Genomic DNA, 15,655 nt, shown 5'->3' on the forward strand with positions numbered 1-15,655 from the left:
GACATCCTGTGCTCTGAAGCAGCAGAGTGGGTCACAGCTAAAAGCAAAGTCCCAGGCTCCATGGTTGACTGTTTTGATCCCTCATGGCAAGTCCCATGCCTGAAGGAATGCTTTTTAAACTGAACAATGATTAATGCTGTCTGTTTCAAAAAAGCAAGGCAGCTTCATATTAATTCCTAGATAGTTTTGGTATCTGGTCTCATGGTTTTCCTAAGAGTTTGCAAGTGAAGATAAAATCTTAAAATCCAAATAAAGCAATTTTTAGCAGATGCTTTAAGGTACACATAAAGAGTAATGCCTTTTTTTTTGCTATTAATTTAATTTTTTTTTAATTAATCTTTCACAACAGAATGAACAATGCAAGCATGCCATTGTAAAGCAACCAGAAACACACCTGCAACTTTATTTCTTCATCATGACAGTTTGGAATTTGTTCAACTTAAATCCTCTATTTAGACACAACAGCAGTAACAAAATATCTGTACACGACTTCTGTTACAAATATAGATACTATTTAAAGTGACTTTACATACTCTAATGTAGGCATTTCTCACTCTAGCCAAGGAGTAAGTATAGAAGAGCAATTCAATAACAACAGCATCCAGTAACGATACCATCTGTTTTCTTTTATCTTAGTCTATCACAGTGTAACTTCTAGAACAGTTAGAGACAAAAAGGGTGGGTTTTTCTAGTTAATTCACTTAGACCTAGCTATCAATTTGTTAATACTATTTCACAGACATTCCTAATACTATTTTTGTGTCCCACTAAAACAAATGCTAGTCTTTTGTATCTTCCCCTAATAATGGCCTGACTATTGCCTGCATTTTCAGTTCAGATTTCTCTTAAATGACAACTGACATGGTGGCCTTCATGCTACAATTTTTTTTTGCTAATTAACACAAAGGGTCTTGCTGCTAATTAGCATGCTAATTAGCTAGGCATCTTTCTCCCTCAAAAGACTTGGCAAAATTTTTCTGCAGGAAGGTAAATTATGGGCAAAGTGTGCTTTATCCGCCAGATTCCTAAAAGCCAGTTTGAAGGAGCAGAGGCAAAGGCAAGCTACAATCAGCTAAGGGTTTCAGTGAGCGCGGTTGTTGAATAAAGTTTTAGTGAGGATCCCAACTTAGGAAACTGAGGATGATAAATTTATTGACCACACTGCTGCCCGAAGAACAGCTTCATCATTGCATCGTACTTTCTAGACACTGTCTTGTATTTGTTCCTCTAAAATTAATAACCCAGTATTTGTGGCCCTCAAATCTCTTCTGCTTAATGCTGATACAGAAAGACCTTCACTGCTGTCTTACTACTCACCTCCACTGGGAAAGGTTTTCAGCCTTTTACCCACACTCAACTCCTGGTTTTAGGCCTCCTCAGTCCAAGGAGGGCTCTACCTTTGCTGCTATGGATAACAACAGCAACACCATTAACATCAACTTCTTCCACCTTGCCTTAACCAATATCCACAAGTCTCTGCCTGCAGCTAAGTAAACCTGCCCTGAGCGGTTTGTTCGCAGCTCTGATTCAAGCAGCTCGCAGAAACGTCTGCACTGAACCTGTAGTTAATCTTGCATGTTGTTGGAAGAAGACAACCTTTGCTTACACACATTTCATACTGGGAAGGTTGCTTTCACACCCATATAGGCTAGAAAACACTACTATTATAAAAAAAAAGTCTAGTTCTTCTAATACTGCAGTTGTTGGGCACTCTCATTCACCAGTAGTTTCCACTAGCAAAAGGATTTTTCAGCCCTGAGCACAAGTCCTCTCCTTTCAAAACAAACACACACACACCCCTGCCTCAAAAAAACCCAAAAACGCGAACCCTCAGACCTAAGCCAAATTAAAACACATTTTTCTTTTTTTTGGATACACCATGACTTAGGAAATTTAAACACACAAACAGCAAAGAAAAAAAACCCACCCAAGTCACCCTCCCAGCTCCTTCTACTGGGCATTGTGAAATAATACAAATAACCATCTAAGTCCATTAATCCTCTGCCTCCAGATTACATACTTTTCCTTCTTTTCCCAAAATTCCATATTTTGTTAATACTTTCTTTCTTCAATAACCTTATTTCTGTTTCTGACTACTGCTGCCCATGCCACCCCCTTGTTGACTTGGTGACTTTATCATTTTTCCAACATATTTCAAATATCCAAAGCCTCTTAGCAAAACATTCCAGTTTTGTTGTGTGGTTATTAATGCAAACATTCTTTTTTTTTTTTTTTTGTGGCTTACAAGCATTCATTATAATAATAATAGGAAAAATATCCATGTCTTTCCATAGTTGACATAACTCCATCCCAGTGGTTTGACAGTGAGAGAAATACTTCTATTGTATACAAAAATATGGTTAAATGTTATTTTTCTTCAGTGTTGTAACACAGTCCTGTGAAGCTGGAAAAGCAAGAAGGCTATATAAACATTTCCATTCTCTTTGCTATGCTGAATGTAAATAATATAGTCTTATTGACCCTACCCCTTTGGGCAGCCAGTTCACGACAAAACAGTCAAAGTGACTGTTCCTTTTGTCCTTTTCAGAATTGCAACCGCTTCCTCATGGGTCACCCCTTCTAAACTCTGCCCATTCACAGCAATGATTTGATCCCCTCTCTTCAGGCGTCCATCTTCTGCTGCTGCACCCTGAAACGAGACAACATGTATCTGCAGACTCATGCATTTCTTTTTCTCCCTGCCACACTGTCCTTATGGTCTGAACAAGATGGGTTCAGTGCATAAAACCCCTTAAACCTTTTTTGATTTCCAATGATGCAACTACAGTCAATTGTACTACAGCCTGCTAGTACATGCCCTGCCTTAAGATTCACAACATCTTGAAATCAGATCTACAGGATTTTTATATTCCTTCATCCCTGTTTGTCCAGCTAGTATAACATTTAAACTCTACTATCATAGAAGTAAGATTTTCAAGACCTGGAGAAGTTTTCACCAACTGGTAGAAGAAATTCAATAATCAAAACCCAGCTCTGTACTTTGATTTACCACAGAAGTTAGGAATTCTTGATTCCATTTTTTTCTGACTCAGGGTTGTTCCCTAGGGAAGGAAGTCCAAATTATCAAATCCAGCTCAGTACCTGAACTTCTCCAAAGGTCCAGACTGAGTTCAATTATTTTATCTTGGTCTACCTTTCAGAATCTCAGTCAAAATAAATAAAACAGTCCTTTCTACTACCTGAAGAAAATACACTCTAAACATAAGGCAAGGGGGTTGCTTTTATAAATATGTGCACAATTCCAGTTTTGAGAGTTGAGTAAGACTCTGCCATGTGCAGAGTCACATGCATTTGGAAATTCTGAATCTTCCTAAGACTATAGCCTTTAAATGATAAAAGCACATTTTGACCAGCACTTGCACTCAGGCAGAAAAGCTGTGAGAAACTGTAACAATCCTTTGGCTTCAAACTCAGGCCATGATTTAAGATAGTAGCTGCTGTGAACGAGCTAATATATGGATTGACTGAACAAATTTACAAATTACCTTTGCAAACACCGTCTTCACATAAATGGGTAAGTCTCCATGGGGACTACCATAACCACCCACAATACTAAAGCCTAGGCCGTCTGGTCCTCTATCCAGAGTAATGGTCTTGTACTGAGGAGGTCTAAGAAAAGGAAAAAGAGTATTGCGATATTGTCTAAACTTACAATTTAACATGTAGAATATGCAACAAAAAACATTTTTCCTTTCAGACTAAACAATACATTGCTCTTTCCACTATAACGACAAATGCTTTTATTGTAACGAACTGGCTATTTTAGTTCATACTAAACATACTCAAAACACTATAACTGCCTAATGCCCTCATTATTTCTTAAAGGTAGCTCTTTCAAACACCTCTTGCACCCAGCTCAGAGCACAGTTATGGCTGCAACGTCCCACTAACAGTGCTTACTAGCGAAGTAGAGATGCAATACCAGTACCTCAAACCTCCATAACAAACATCTACTTTAAAAAGTCCTGTAACCCATTACACCTCCTAAAAAACATCTAAGATTAGCCCCAATAGTTTATGTTGTAAGGTTTAATTGCTTCTCTCCGCCTCTAATATATGACTATGTATTGGTATGTATGCGTTTATACAGACCATTTATAGGTACATCTCCCCACATATACTTTGACTATAAGAAATGTTGAAGTTCTGTCTTTTGAAGTAGATCTGTGTGGCTAAAGAACCGCATTCTCTCTTTCCCTGTTCCTAGAAGAAAAATGCCTCAGATTTATGTCAGAGTTTGAGGCGAAACCTGTTTACATAGCTGTACCTTGCAGTATACCAGAAGCAGTATACCTTGTATACCAGAAAAGTTCGATGCTCCTGATTGCCCAGTGCTAGAAATCACATTATGGAAACACAGGTACCACTGTGGAAAGGGCCTTGCTATTTAAGTCTGAGAAAAAACATTTTGGGCATATCAATTAATCTCAGCCACCAATGCTCAGTGAAACAAAGGAGGCTGTATTTACAGAGAAGAAATCAAATCACACCATAATTCTACGGAGGGGCAAAATAAAGCAGCACAGCAAATCACACCATGAAAAATGAAGAAGGGGACCTATAGCCTACAGGTCTCATGTATACCAAATGTTTAAGTCATGATTAAGTCAAACAATTCATCCATTATTTGCTAGAATATGTAAGTCTTTTAGGTTGAGTTCCACCTAAAATAACAGGCTACAGAAGTTGTATATTCTATAGTTACTGACCCTAAATCATCCTGAAAAATGCTGGTTGAAGTTAGTCCCGCAAATGAAAGATTGGACGTAGGTGGATCCTGCTGCTGACCAGTTATGACACTTACTTCTCCTCCAGCTACAACCTAGGAACAGAGTTCGTAAACCAGTAAGATGAGAATGCTGACACTAAAATAATTCATTGTAGCAGCTGGCAAAATAGTATTCAGAAAATATTTCAAATGTCACTGAAGATTTTTTACCTGCAACTCAATAGTGCCTGAAGCATTTTTTAACAGACTAACAGCTTGGGAGTGAGTCATGCCCTCAGTAGATGTTCCACAGATGCTAACAATCCTGTCCCCAACCTGCAGAAGAAAATGTAGAAAATCTAATTAACAGTAAGTTTAGTTACCTAGACTTATTTATCACTTTATTTCAACAATAGCAGATCTGTGCATTTGCTTTTAGCCAGACTTTATCAGTGATATAGGGCAGGAAGAAAGAAATTAGCAACTGTTCACAGTACATTTTCTCTCAAAGGCAAATCACCTTTGAACTACATAATGACCCAATAAAAAGGTAGAAAATTCAACATCACAATTAGTAAACTACACTGGTTTAGTGTATTCAGTGTAAAAAAGTAATGATGCTTTAGAGAATTGATCCTAATACTCCAGAAATATACAGCATGTAAAAAAAGAGGTGCATTTTGCAAGTCACCTGAAGACAGACAGACTCAAGTAGTAAATTATCATCAGAGATTATATGTTTGAATTCATCCTGAAATAACACTGTCCATTTTCCAAGGAGCATGAGTCAAATTCAACTACCTCTGGTTGGTTGAATACAGTACTGATACAGTATGCATGTAAGTGCTGTATCAGATAAGACCTCCCACTTTAACTCAGAACCTAAAAAGTACTGTCTCTATCCTAAGACAGATAAGCATAGAAAACATGAGAGATAAAACAGACTGCATACATACAGTTGCAGGAATGTCCACCACGCTCGTCAGTGGAGCTCATTTACAGAATCCATCATTCTGAACCACTTTCTCTACTTTTAGTTTTCACAAGCTGACTACTTCTGTGAGCCAAGGTTGCTTTAGGACTTCCTTCCCAAAGTCAGTATCTTTCAGCAATTACCTTCTACCATGCTACCAATCTGAGGTAACGTTTCGTCAATCCAAACAGCAAAAATTCTTGTCACAGCCAAAAGCACTTATGACTGTATCATTAAACTGCTAATTTATTGCCTGCCTAGAGTAATTACTGTGCATTACCCGTGCAGTCTTCGCAACCTTCTTAACAATTAACTTACTCTGAGTTTCTGAGTCTGAGCTGCAACTCCATTTGGATGCATCATGGCAATAAATATAGGAACATCTCCAAGAGGACTTCCTACACCTCCAGCAATGCTCACTCCTAGTGAATCTGCAGGGCCCTGTTATTGTCATGAAAAAAGATTAGATTTTTCTGGAAAGAAAAACACATACAGAGAAGTGTAGGCTTATCTCAAAAAATTACTAAAGGCCCTATCTTACGAAAATCAGAATTCCTATGTCTCAAGACATTTTTTAAGCTAACACACTTTGTATCACTTCAAGAAAGAACAGAGAGCACAATATATATTTCTTCCTATCAGTAGTAGGTGACAATTTGCTGACTTAGTTGTATGTTTTATCTTAACCAAACTAAATACTTACAGAATTCAGCGCCAGACCCTTAATGCCAGCGCAGAAAGTCTGGACAAGGAAAACTGGGCAGATGGGACTGATACAGACAGTATTAAGGACAAGCAATCTCCTATTATGAACCCCCAAAGACCAGAATTAATCTTTATGCTCCCCCTAGTGTCCTGTTGTTGAAGAACAAAACTAGCTGTTCACTACTGTACAACACCCTACTACCTAACTGCAAAAACTGCTGTTGTAAACTGGTATTTCCAGATTCTAATGTAAAAAGGGAATGGCTAAATACGATCCATGTAATCAAGTGAACTAGATGCCAAGCTAAATCAAACATCAATATTTTGGACAATCAGCAGCAGTCTCTGACTCAGATCTCATGCTCCTGTAAATAATGAAGTCGACTGAATTCCACAGTTGAAAATCTGGCAGCTGTCATGTAAGAGCGTACCCATTAAAAATATGTGTGAAGAAAAGTATGAAATACAAAAACAATAGGCTTGCAACTTTAGTACAGTTCCCTTGATTTCACTAGAACAGAGTCTGGATTTAACTCAGACTGATAACAGTAAAACCAGGTCCCATTATCTCTTACTAATCCTTCCTCCTTTTGCTTTCAAAACGGGTCACAAAATGCGATAGCATAAATTGCACTGATATTACATAAAAATATAGGCAGTGGAGATCATGCAGTCTTGACCTGAAAAGACAGGCAAATTAATTAGCTATTGCCACATCAATTCCTCTCTCAAAATGATTAACAGGGTCAGACTTCTTCCTTTCTGTAAACACACTTGTTCCTGATATATACCACTTCACGCTGTAACTTACCTTTTTTATTTCAACTGTTCTTAGTCCCTGTATTTCAGAAGCTGCTGTCAAATGAATTAAAAAAAAGTTAAACGAGCATTTTTAGGAAAATTTTCCGTTAAAGTTATCCAAACCACTATGATGATTCTAACTTTCTGCTGCTTTATTATAGACATACGTTTTAAGCAGATTTTGAAAGTGGCTGTCATTAAATTAGTAAGATTGATATACTTCTAGAATGGGTGAGAAAGTCATTCATTCTCTCCATTTAAATAACTTTCGGAATAAGACTGCTAAGCATGCTCAAATAGAATAGAAAAAACTATTATCTGCTAGCAATACTTTGGTCAGAAGTAACTTTGTTCTAAATTTGAGCACAAGACAGCTATTCCATATCTATTTGAATTTAACTATACAGTATCCAGGTTTCTATGAATGAGACAGCTTGACTGAAGACGTATTCAGATTAAGTAGAAAATTATGGCTCAACTTAGATTCTCAACATCTAAACTGCTTGTATAACAAGCTGCTAGTTTCTTTTATAAAAAGCTGTTCGAAGATATATATACGATGTACTGTACAATAACCACCCCTGCAACATCTTAATGACTAAGGAATCACTTTCAGGCCTACAGCACATAATGACAACATTTTAGAGAAAGTGAAAGATCTCAGCTACCAGTTCACATATATAAAATACTGAAAGCACCAAAGAAACCTTACTGGTATTCTTCTTCAGACCACTTTCAAAGACCTCAGGTGCACTGGACCCAGAAACCGGGAAACTGAACGATGAGAGACTGCCGCTTCCTTCACTGACCTAAATACAGTGTTAGACTGGGATTAGAGAGCAGCTTCAGACACCCAATTGATAAGTAAAACTGTAACCCACTGTTTTTAGTGGATTTTGCTGTATTTTACTTTTTCTGCGCCCAGTTAAAGCTGACACAGTGAACCCCCACATATTTCTTAGTCACCCTAGAGGGCTCCTTGTTTGAAGCATCATTAGACCAACAGAGGTTGCATGCCTACAACCCCATGCAATGCTTTGAAGGGCTGCTTCTGAGGGCCAGACTGTGCCCTTATATTTGCACCTTCTGTCACCTCATAGAGATCTTCTGGTACAAAAGTTATCAAGGTAGGGACAGAATACAAAACACAGATCTTTATACATCCTCATGTGTACTCTCCTGTTCACCCACTCCATCAGCTAGAACGAAGACTAAGCTCTCCACTCACAGGCTTCACCTGTACAATTTCCAGAAACATTTTCACTTTACCCGCAGGGCATTGTAAAGGAACAACATGGCTCCCGGTGACACTAGTTCGCTGACTGTTACAGACTCTTCAAAACATTCAGCATTGTGAGCTTCTTCTTACTTAACTTTGCAGACGACACCAAGTTGGGCGGGAGTGCTGATCTGCTCGAGGGTAGGAAGGCTCTGCAGAGGGACCTGGACAGGCTGGATCGATGGGCCCAGGCCAACTGTATGAGCTTCAACAAGGCCAAGTGCCGGGTCCTGCACTTCAGCCACAACAACCCCATGCAGCACTACAGGCTTGGGGAAGAGTGGCTGGAAAGCTGCCTGGCGGAAAAGGACCTGGGGGTGCTGGTCGACAGCCAGCTGAACATGAGCCGGCAGTGTGCCCAGGCGGCCAAGAAGGCCAATGGCATCCTGGCCTGTATCAGAAATCGTGTGGCCAGTAGGAGTAGGGAAGTGATCGTGCCCCTGTACTCGGCCCTGGTGAGGCCCCACCTCGAAATCTGTGTTCAGTTTTGGGCCCCTCACTACAAGAAGGACATCGAGGTGCTGGAGCGTGTCCAGAGAAGGGCAACGAGGCTGGTGAGGGGTCTGGAGAACAAGTCTGATGAGGAGCGGCTGAGGGAACTGGGGTTGTTTAGCCTGGAGAAAAGGAGGCTGAGGGGAGACCTCATCGCTCTCTACAACTACCAGAAAGGAGGTTGTAGCGAGGTGGGTGTCGGTCTCTTCTCCCAAGTAACTAGCGACAGGACGAGAGGAGATGGCCTCAAGTTGCACCAGGGGAGGTTTAGATTGGACGTGAGGAAAAATGTCTTTACTGAAAGAGTGGTGAAACATTGGAACAAGCTGCCCAGGGAAGTGCTTGAGTCACCATCCCTGGAGGTATTTAAAAGACGAGTAGATGCGGCACTTAGGGACATGGTTTAGTGGGCATGGTGGTGTTGGGTCGATGGTTGGACTCGATCATCTTAGAGGTATTTTCCAACCGTAATGATTCTATGATTCTATGAACTTAGATTAAGACCGTCCAGAGCCTGCATGTATTCATCTTGTTTGGCACTACCCATTTTGAAGAGAGCCTAACATTTCAATCCTATACAGTCTTACCCTGCTCACTGGAAACTGTTTAATTATGATTTGTCTTAAAACTATTTATCTTCAGTACTTAACGATCCACATACCCAGTTTATAACCAGAGAAAGTTCTAAGGTAACTTGTGAGCTCTCAGAAACATAGCTCCTACTGGAGACAATCACGATGTGAGCTGCTATCACATGAAGGATGCATTCAAATGCAGAAACTGATGTGAGTTTGTAATGCTCCACCATTAGACCAACAATAACATAAATAAACTTGAGAGAAGCCTAATGGAAAGGGTGCAGGTTTCCTGCTTCTGATGACCAAGATTATGGTAAGAATATGCAAAGAGTGAAGAAATTCACTACGTTTACAGAAACAATACTCCGTTGCATACCAAGCACTCCTAAAGTAACAAAGAGGTTTAAAGTTCACTCCAACTTCTTCTGATATTGATGAGAATCAGAGCTCTCTGCTTCCCAGGCTGGAGCCATAAAAACCAGACGAGGCAACACAGCAAAGCCATTTCTGGAACACATTTTTGGCTGGACCATGTCTTTAACAGATACAATGTGCTAAAGTGAACATATAAAATGGTTACCGAAAAGCTGCAAAGTACATAAAAACTCCTACTTTTCTTCACCTTGGATCAGGTAGGTGGAAAATCATTGTCATCATAAACGCAAATCTTTTTATTTGCTTTCATTATTTAACCACATTTTATTTCTTCCAAACTAAACACTTTTACAGTTACACACCTGGCTGCTCTGGGATGTTCTCCTCTCAGAGTGGAATGGACCAGCTTTTATTCTTCCGACCTCTAGTCTTACCGTACCTAATGAACACTAAAGAACCAGTCATTTATAACACATCTCTTCTGTCTACAACATTAAAGCCTGTGACAATATTTAAGTCACTTATTAGATGGTGGAAGATGAAAAAAATATGGACAGAGGGGAAAATAACAGGCTAACAACCCTGCGATGAGCACTGAGCAGACAGAGCTCATGGCAGGATCAGAGCCACACGAAGTAAGTACACCATGGTATTCAATACTGCACAGGGTGCTTTTTGGATTAACCAGTATTACAATACAGGTGTGAAAACTACACAGGAAGATTAATTCTGTTACCTTTCACTTAACAGGGAGTAGTTTTGGTTTCTCAATTATAATGTCAACATATATTTTCAAGATGGCATTTTTCAAGGAATAGTGAAATTGACTATTTGCACAATAAGCACTAAAAACAGTACCACATCTCAAAGTATTAATCATTATTTCTGTTGATATGACTGAGAACACGGTATTCAAACTGGTAGGTAGTCATCTCTCTCCCACTCTTGAAATTATCTGTTACTCTGGATCCATACCAATGTAACTAAAGAAATTTTGGGCAGGATGTTTTTCCAAACATCCATCTATAGTTTAAGTGACCTTTCTGCATCTGACTCCCAACAGGAAGCTGGGTCATATGGACTGTTTGCACATCGGAAGATCCTTCCACTACTCTTTAAGCTTTTAATTATACTATTGAGTATTTACATGTCTGCATAAAATGCATGTCTCAGAAGAAAATTCAGCCTGCAATCAAATATTTAGAAACCAAGACATTAGGCTGATTTTGGAAACAGATAGGTAAGTTATCATCACAAACAACATTTAGAAAACTGGACTTCCGAAGTAACACAAGTAGTGTCAAAAGAAGACCACCTATCTGCAACGTATTCACATACAGAAATTTCAAAGTTTTGTTGCTATTTTGCTTTTTCTTCTTTGTTCCATGGGAGTTGTTAGTATGAACTCCTGTATCCAAAGAACTTAATACTACATAAGTTTGCCTTCATTTATCATGCTTTAGCTGCATTACCCTAAGAGAGGTTCAGGTATTTGTCAGAAAATTCACAGTAAGAAATAGACCAATATATCAAAACCAACAACAGGACATACCCATTCAAACACAATTTCCATACCTCATATCCTGTTGCTATTCTCTTACGGGTGACACTAAAAGAGATTTATTACTAAATTGCTTTTTATCTTTTAAATAATGTTGACTTTTCTCTATGTCCTGGGAAAGACTTGATCAGGGCTTAGGCAAAATCATTCTCTCCTGCTTGTATGAACTGACTCGTATTAAACCATACAGACAACTCTTATCCAAAATGGAAAACTGAGGAAGTAATCTATGCATCTAAAATTACCACATCCTCACATAAAATGCAAACCCACAAATGAGATTTAGAAGTTATAATGTGTGAAAGCGAGAGGCAATACTTTCCAACTGAACTTGTGAATAAATCAATTCACATTTAGTTTTATTACAGCTTTTTCTCTCTTCCTTTAATGTCCCATTTGATAAATCCGTAAGTCAAATGAGGGGAAAAAATGATAAGCTTTTCACATGTTTTAGGGATACTTAAAAAGAAACACTGCAAGAACAGGCAGAATTCTCAGCCTGACGACACATCCTAGTGGTCTCATGCTACTTAAAATACGTTGGGATTTTCCAAAGATTATAAATAATTTTCTAGCAAAATACATCTCAGGCAATTCAAGACAATTCGCTCCTAGATCTTACTCTCGTGAACGAAAACAGAACTGATACCTGAACTAAAAATGGTGACTGCCTATACGTGAGTGATCATGCTTTACTCCATTTATATTGCATGAACAAAACAGAATCATTAACAATAATATATCTGAGGTATTTTAAAAGCCTCGTTTATCAGGGCTAGGACAATTAATTACAAGTACAACTAAGTGGGATGAAGTATTTAAAACATGAATATACGAATGATAAGTGGGAACTAAGAATCTTCAGTCAGTTACTCCAAAATGCTTGCCAAAATAAAAGAAACTTTCCACATAAAATGGCAATTTTATTTAGAGGAGATGTAAAAGTGCAGCATATGAAGAAGAAACGCACTGTCCTCAGATAAAATAAAGTATCAGGTAAGAACGGAAAAGTACTATTACCCCAGAAGAGTATATTAACGGGTTCACTACCACAACACAGACCAGTTCTGGCATTCTCACTTATGGGCACAGGCTGAAAATACAGAAAAAGTGCTCCTACCTCCCCTTTCTAACCCCCGCCGCCACCTCCCCAAAAGAAGAAGAAAAAAAAAAAAAGCTCAAGGAACTGTTCAAGACCTGGAAAAATATACCTTTACATCTGAGTGCAAAGAAGCATGACTGTGTGTCTATGTATCCAAGAGTCAGCTATGAGTAGTGGCTGTTAAATTTTTTCCAGTGCAAAAAAAATTCCGGTTTTCCATTGGAAAATGCTGACTCGACGGAATCCTTACCATGCAGCAGGAATGTCTCAAAACTCTGGATGGAAAACAGACAGGCTGGCTGACCAGCTGGACTTTCTGCCAGACCACAAGAAATGTTATATATCTGACTTCATTCTGATTTGGAAATAGGGGGAGGACATCCGAAGCACAAAATTTATTGAGAACAGGAATTCTGGTTCCAAGAGCTGCAGATAGGAGTTTACTTCAGTTATCTTTGTGAGAAAGAAATTTCTTATACTATATGCCTTGGTCACTGGAAAATGCATTTAATGGATGTAAGGTGACACTAGACATACGCAGAAAAAAAAGAAAAGATGAACATTATCAACTGTTAAAGTAATCACTTTTTGGCACAACTACTCTGATGAATTCTCCATCATTTAAAATCAGTTCTGCATATCTTTCTAAAACTGTGAGATAGTTAATCAGTTACCAGTTTGTTGGAGAAAATAGAGTGTTAAGTTTTAGGTTGCTCTAGGTAATGGTCTTCTATTGCTCTATAAACATATGGCACTCTGCACCACCACTACTCCCATTTTCATCAGGCAAAGTATCAAAATCTGAATGCTCTAGACTTCAGGAAGCTTAAATTTGGATCCACAGCTCATTCTCACTGACATCTGAATAACAGTCTGAACTCAGTCTGAATAAAACTAAAGCCTTCAAAAAATCTGGATCTCAATTCTTCACTTTTATCCACCTTCTCTTTTCCCCAATACCTTTAGCAAAGCTGCAACAGCCTCCTGGTTAGCATTTCGAACATCTTCTCCATTCACTGTCAATATCTGGTCTCCTTGCATTAATCTCCCATCTGTATCTGCTATTCCTCCTTTGACGATGTCTGACACAAACACCCCCGTATCATTTCTGCAAATACAAACATGGATTTTGCATTACAGTATTGTTTAAGGGCCATTTTTATGGCTTGCTGTTGGGAACACAATGAACATTGTCTCATTTTTCTGTTGAGTAAAGTTGGGGTAATTCCTCTAGGAATGGCCAATTAGCTTAGGCACAAAAATGACATGTACAACGTTCAAGCCCACAGGATCTGAGCACTAGACCCCAACAGAAACATGAGCATGCCCAGCAAGTCCCAGACATTGACTCTCCAGGTACATTCACACCTTTTCCCAACAATACTCAGCCCAAGGCCTTTGCCAGGCTTCTTTTGGAGCTCTATATTGAGTACATCATACATGTCTTCCTCCTTGTACTGGGCCTCATCTCTGTACACAGTCAGGCGAACTTTTTGGGGAGTCTGTCGGAGGACATTTATTGCTTCATCGTGTGTGGCATTCCTGAGGTCAATCCCATTCACCTGCAATGAAAGCATACAATGATGAAGTGTGCAGGACTTTCCAGCAGACAAATAGAAGATGCCTAGCTAGCAAATGACAATAAATGTGACCAAAAAAACCACCACACCTCTAATATCTGATCCCCAGCCCACAGTCTCCCATCTTTAGATGCTGCTCCTTCTTCATATACTTCATGGATAATGATTGCTCCCTGTGGATAAATAAAACAAAAATAAACTACATGCTGAAAGAACATGCCCCTACTGTGAACCAAGAGCAACTGAAAATTCTTACTATAATTCATCAGTGATAAACAAAACAGTCAGATGTATGATGAACAAATTACCAAAATATTTAAGAAGTTCATTTATACTTTCAATTTTAAAAGTGCCTTTTTCTTTTTCTTTCCCTTCCTTCCCCCCCCCCCGAACTGGTATCTTTGGTATCTTTCTATAAATGCTACCGGAACAAATGAAGAAAAAATATCTTCTATCAGACATTTTAACTTCAATATTGTTATTTCACTTGAGTGACACACATATTTTTCCAACGAACCAGCAAAGTGTCTGCTCCTCCAACAATGCTCAGACCAAGACCAGTCCTCCCTTTGGAAATATCAATGGTTGTTTCACATCCAGGAATGATGGGACAAGTAGCTGGGTCAGAGGCTAACGTGGCTGGAGTTGAAGACCTGCTTGTATCTAAAACAACAATTAAACAGCCTGGTTACAGTAAGAGGGCTCAGTATTAGAAAAGTGACTTTAAAAGAGCATTTTGAGAGTTCATTGACAGCTCTACAGCAACAGCTGAACAGCTGACCTACAGAGAATGATGCTGCCAACTCTCCCTTTTCCTCAGACAAGTACTATCCTGTAGTTTTACTTGCAGTTGTCCTGTTTTTATACTATTAAGTACCTGGATGAAAGTTCTGAGTTTACTGATAAAATATCACACACAACATGCTGTATTTGTACTATCAAATTCACTCTTACAGTCTGGATAGCCAAAGAAACTATTGTACGCAACAGATTCTATTTAGGACAGAATTTAATTTAAACTTCTATACCAGCAACTATGCAACGCAGATCAGAGATAAATGAAGTACACAGTACTTCATGTCAGCCCTGTACTTTTGCAATGGGTCAAGTCAAGGTCCATCTAACAAAATATTCCATCCCAGACTCAGATCTGTACCATGAGAAAGAATGTTAAGTATGAATAAAATATAGTTGTATTTCACAAGTCCAGCAATCCATGGTCAAGTCAAAAGTTTTACACGCATCATTATATTTAGTGGCCCTCAAAAAGAACTTTTTTACACCAGTCCACTTTTTAACTGGCCACTGACACAACCTTTGGAAGCAGTAAATTTCGTGGTGTAAAGGTATATTCTCATAGTGCAAACATATACGGATGGCATCCTTATGTAGCAATTTATCTGTAAATTCAGTATCTCTTGTATGTCACAAATGGATCTTTGCTTCAGTATTGCAGTTAGTTCTGTATCCTTCAAAGAAA

General features: G+C 38.8%; 1 protein-coding gene across 24 annotated transcripts in view; it reads right to left on the minus strand.

Annotated features, from left to right (window-relative positions):
* Positions 1-371: 371 nt before the first annotated feature.
* MPDZ (multiple PDZ domain crumbs cell polarity complex component) overlaps positions 372-15,655 on the minus strand; it is a 98,546-nt gene continuing 83,262 nt past the window's right edge. For 16 of the 24 annotated variants that reach the window (XM_076363088.1, XM_076363106.1, XM_076363102.1 and 13 more), the window contains 12 exons: positions 14,693-14,838; positions 14,265-14,348; positions 13,964-14,157; positions 13,556-13,703; positions 10,295-10,381; positions 7,921-8,017; positions 7,219-7,262; positions 6,021-6,143; positions 4,961-5,065; positions 4,731-4,843; positions 3,507-3,630; positions 372-2,650 (listed from right to left, as the gene is read on the minus strand). In XM_076363088.1, the coding sequence (XP_076219203.1) occupies positions 2,504-2,650; positions 3,507-3,630; positions 4,731-4,843; positions 4,961-5,065; positions 6,021-6,143; positions 7,219-7,262; positions 7,921-8,017; positions 10,295-10,381; positions 13,556-13,703; positions 13,964-14,157; positions 14,265-14,348; positions 14,693-14,838 (1,412 nt within the window). In that variant the 3' untranslated portion in view covers positions 372-2,503. The remainder of the gene's footprint in view (positions 2,651-3,506; positions 3,631-4,730; positions 4,844-4,960; positions 5,066-6,020; positions 6,144-7,218; positions 7,263-7,920; positions 8,018-10,294; positions 10,382-13,555; positions 13,704-13,963; positions 14,158-14,264; positions 14,349-14,692; positions 14,839-15,655) is intronic. The other 8 variants (XM_076363107.1, XM_076363105.1, XM_076363096.1 and 5 more) reach the window with 3 other exon arrangements.

The sequence above is a fragment of the Aptenodytes patagonicus genome, chromosome Z, assembly GCF_965638725.1.
Source record: "Aptenodytes patagonicus chromosome Z, bAptPat1.pri.cur, whole genome shotgun sequence".
Classification (NCBI taxonomy): Eukaryota; Metazoa; Chordata; class Aves; order Sphenisciformes; family Spheniscidae; genus Aptenodytes; species Aptenodytes patagonicus.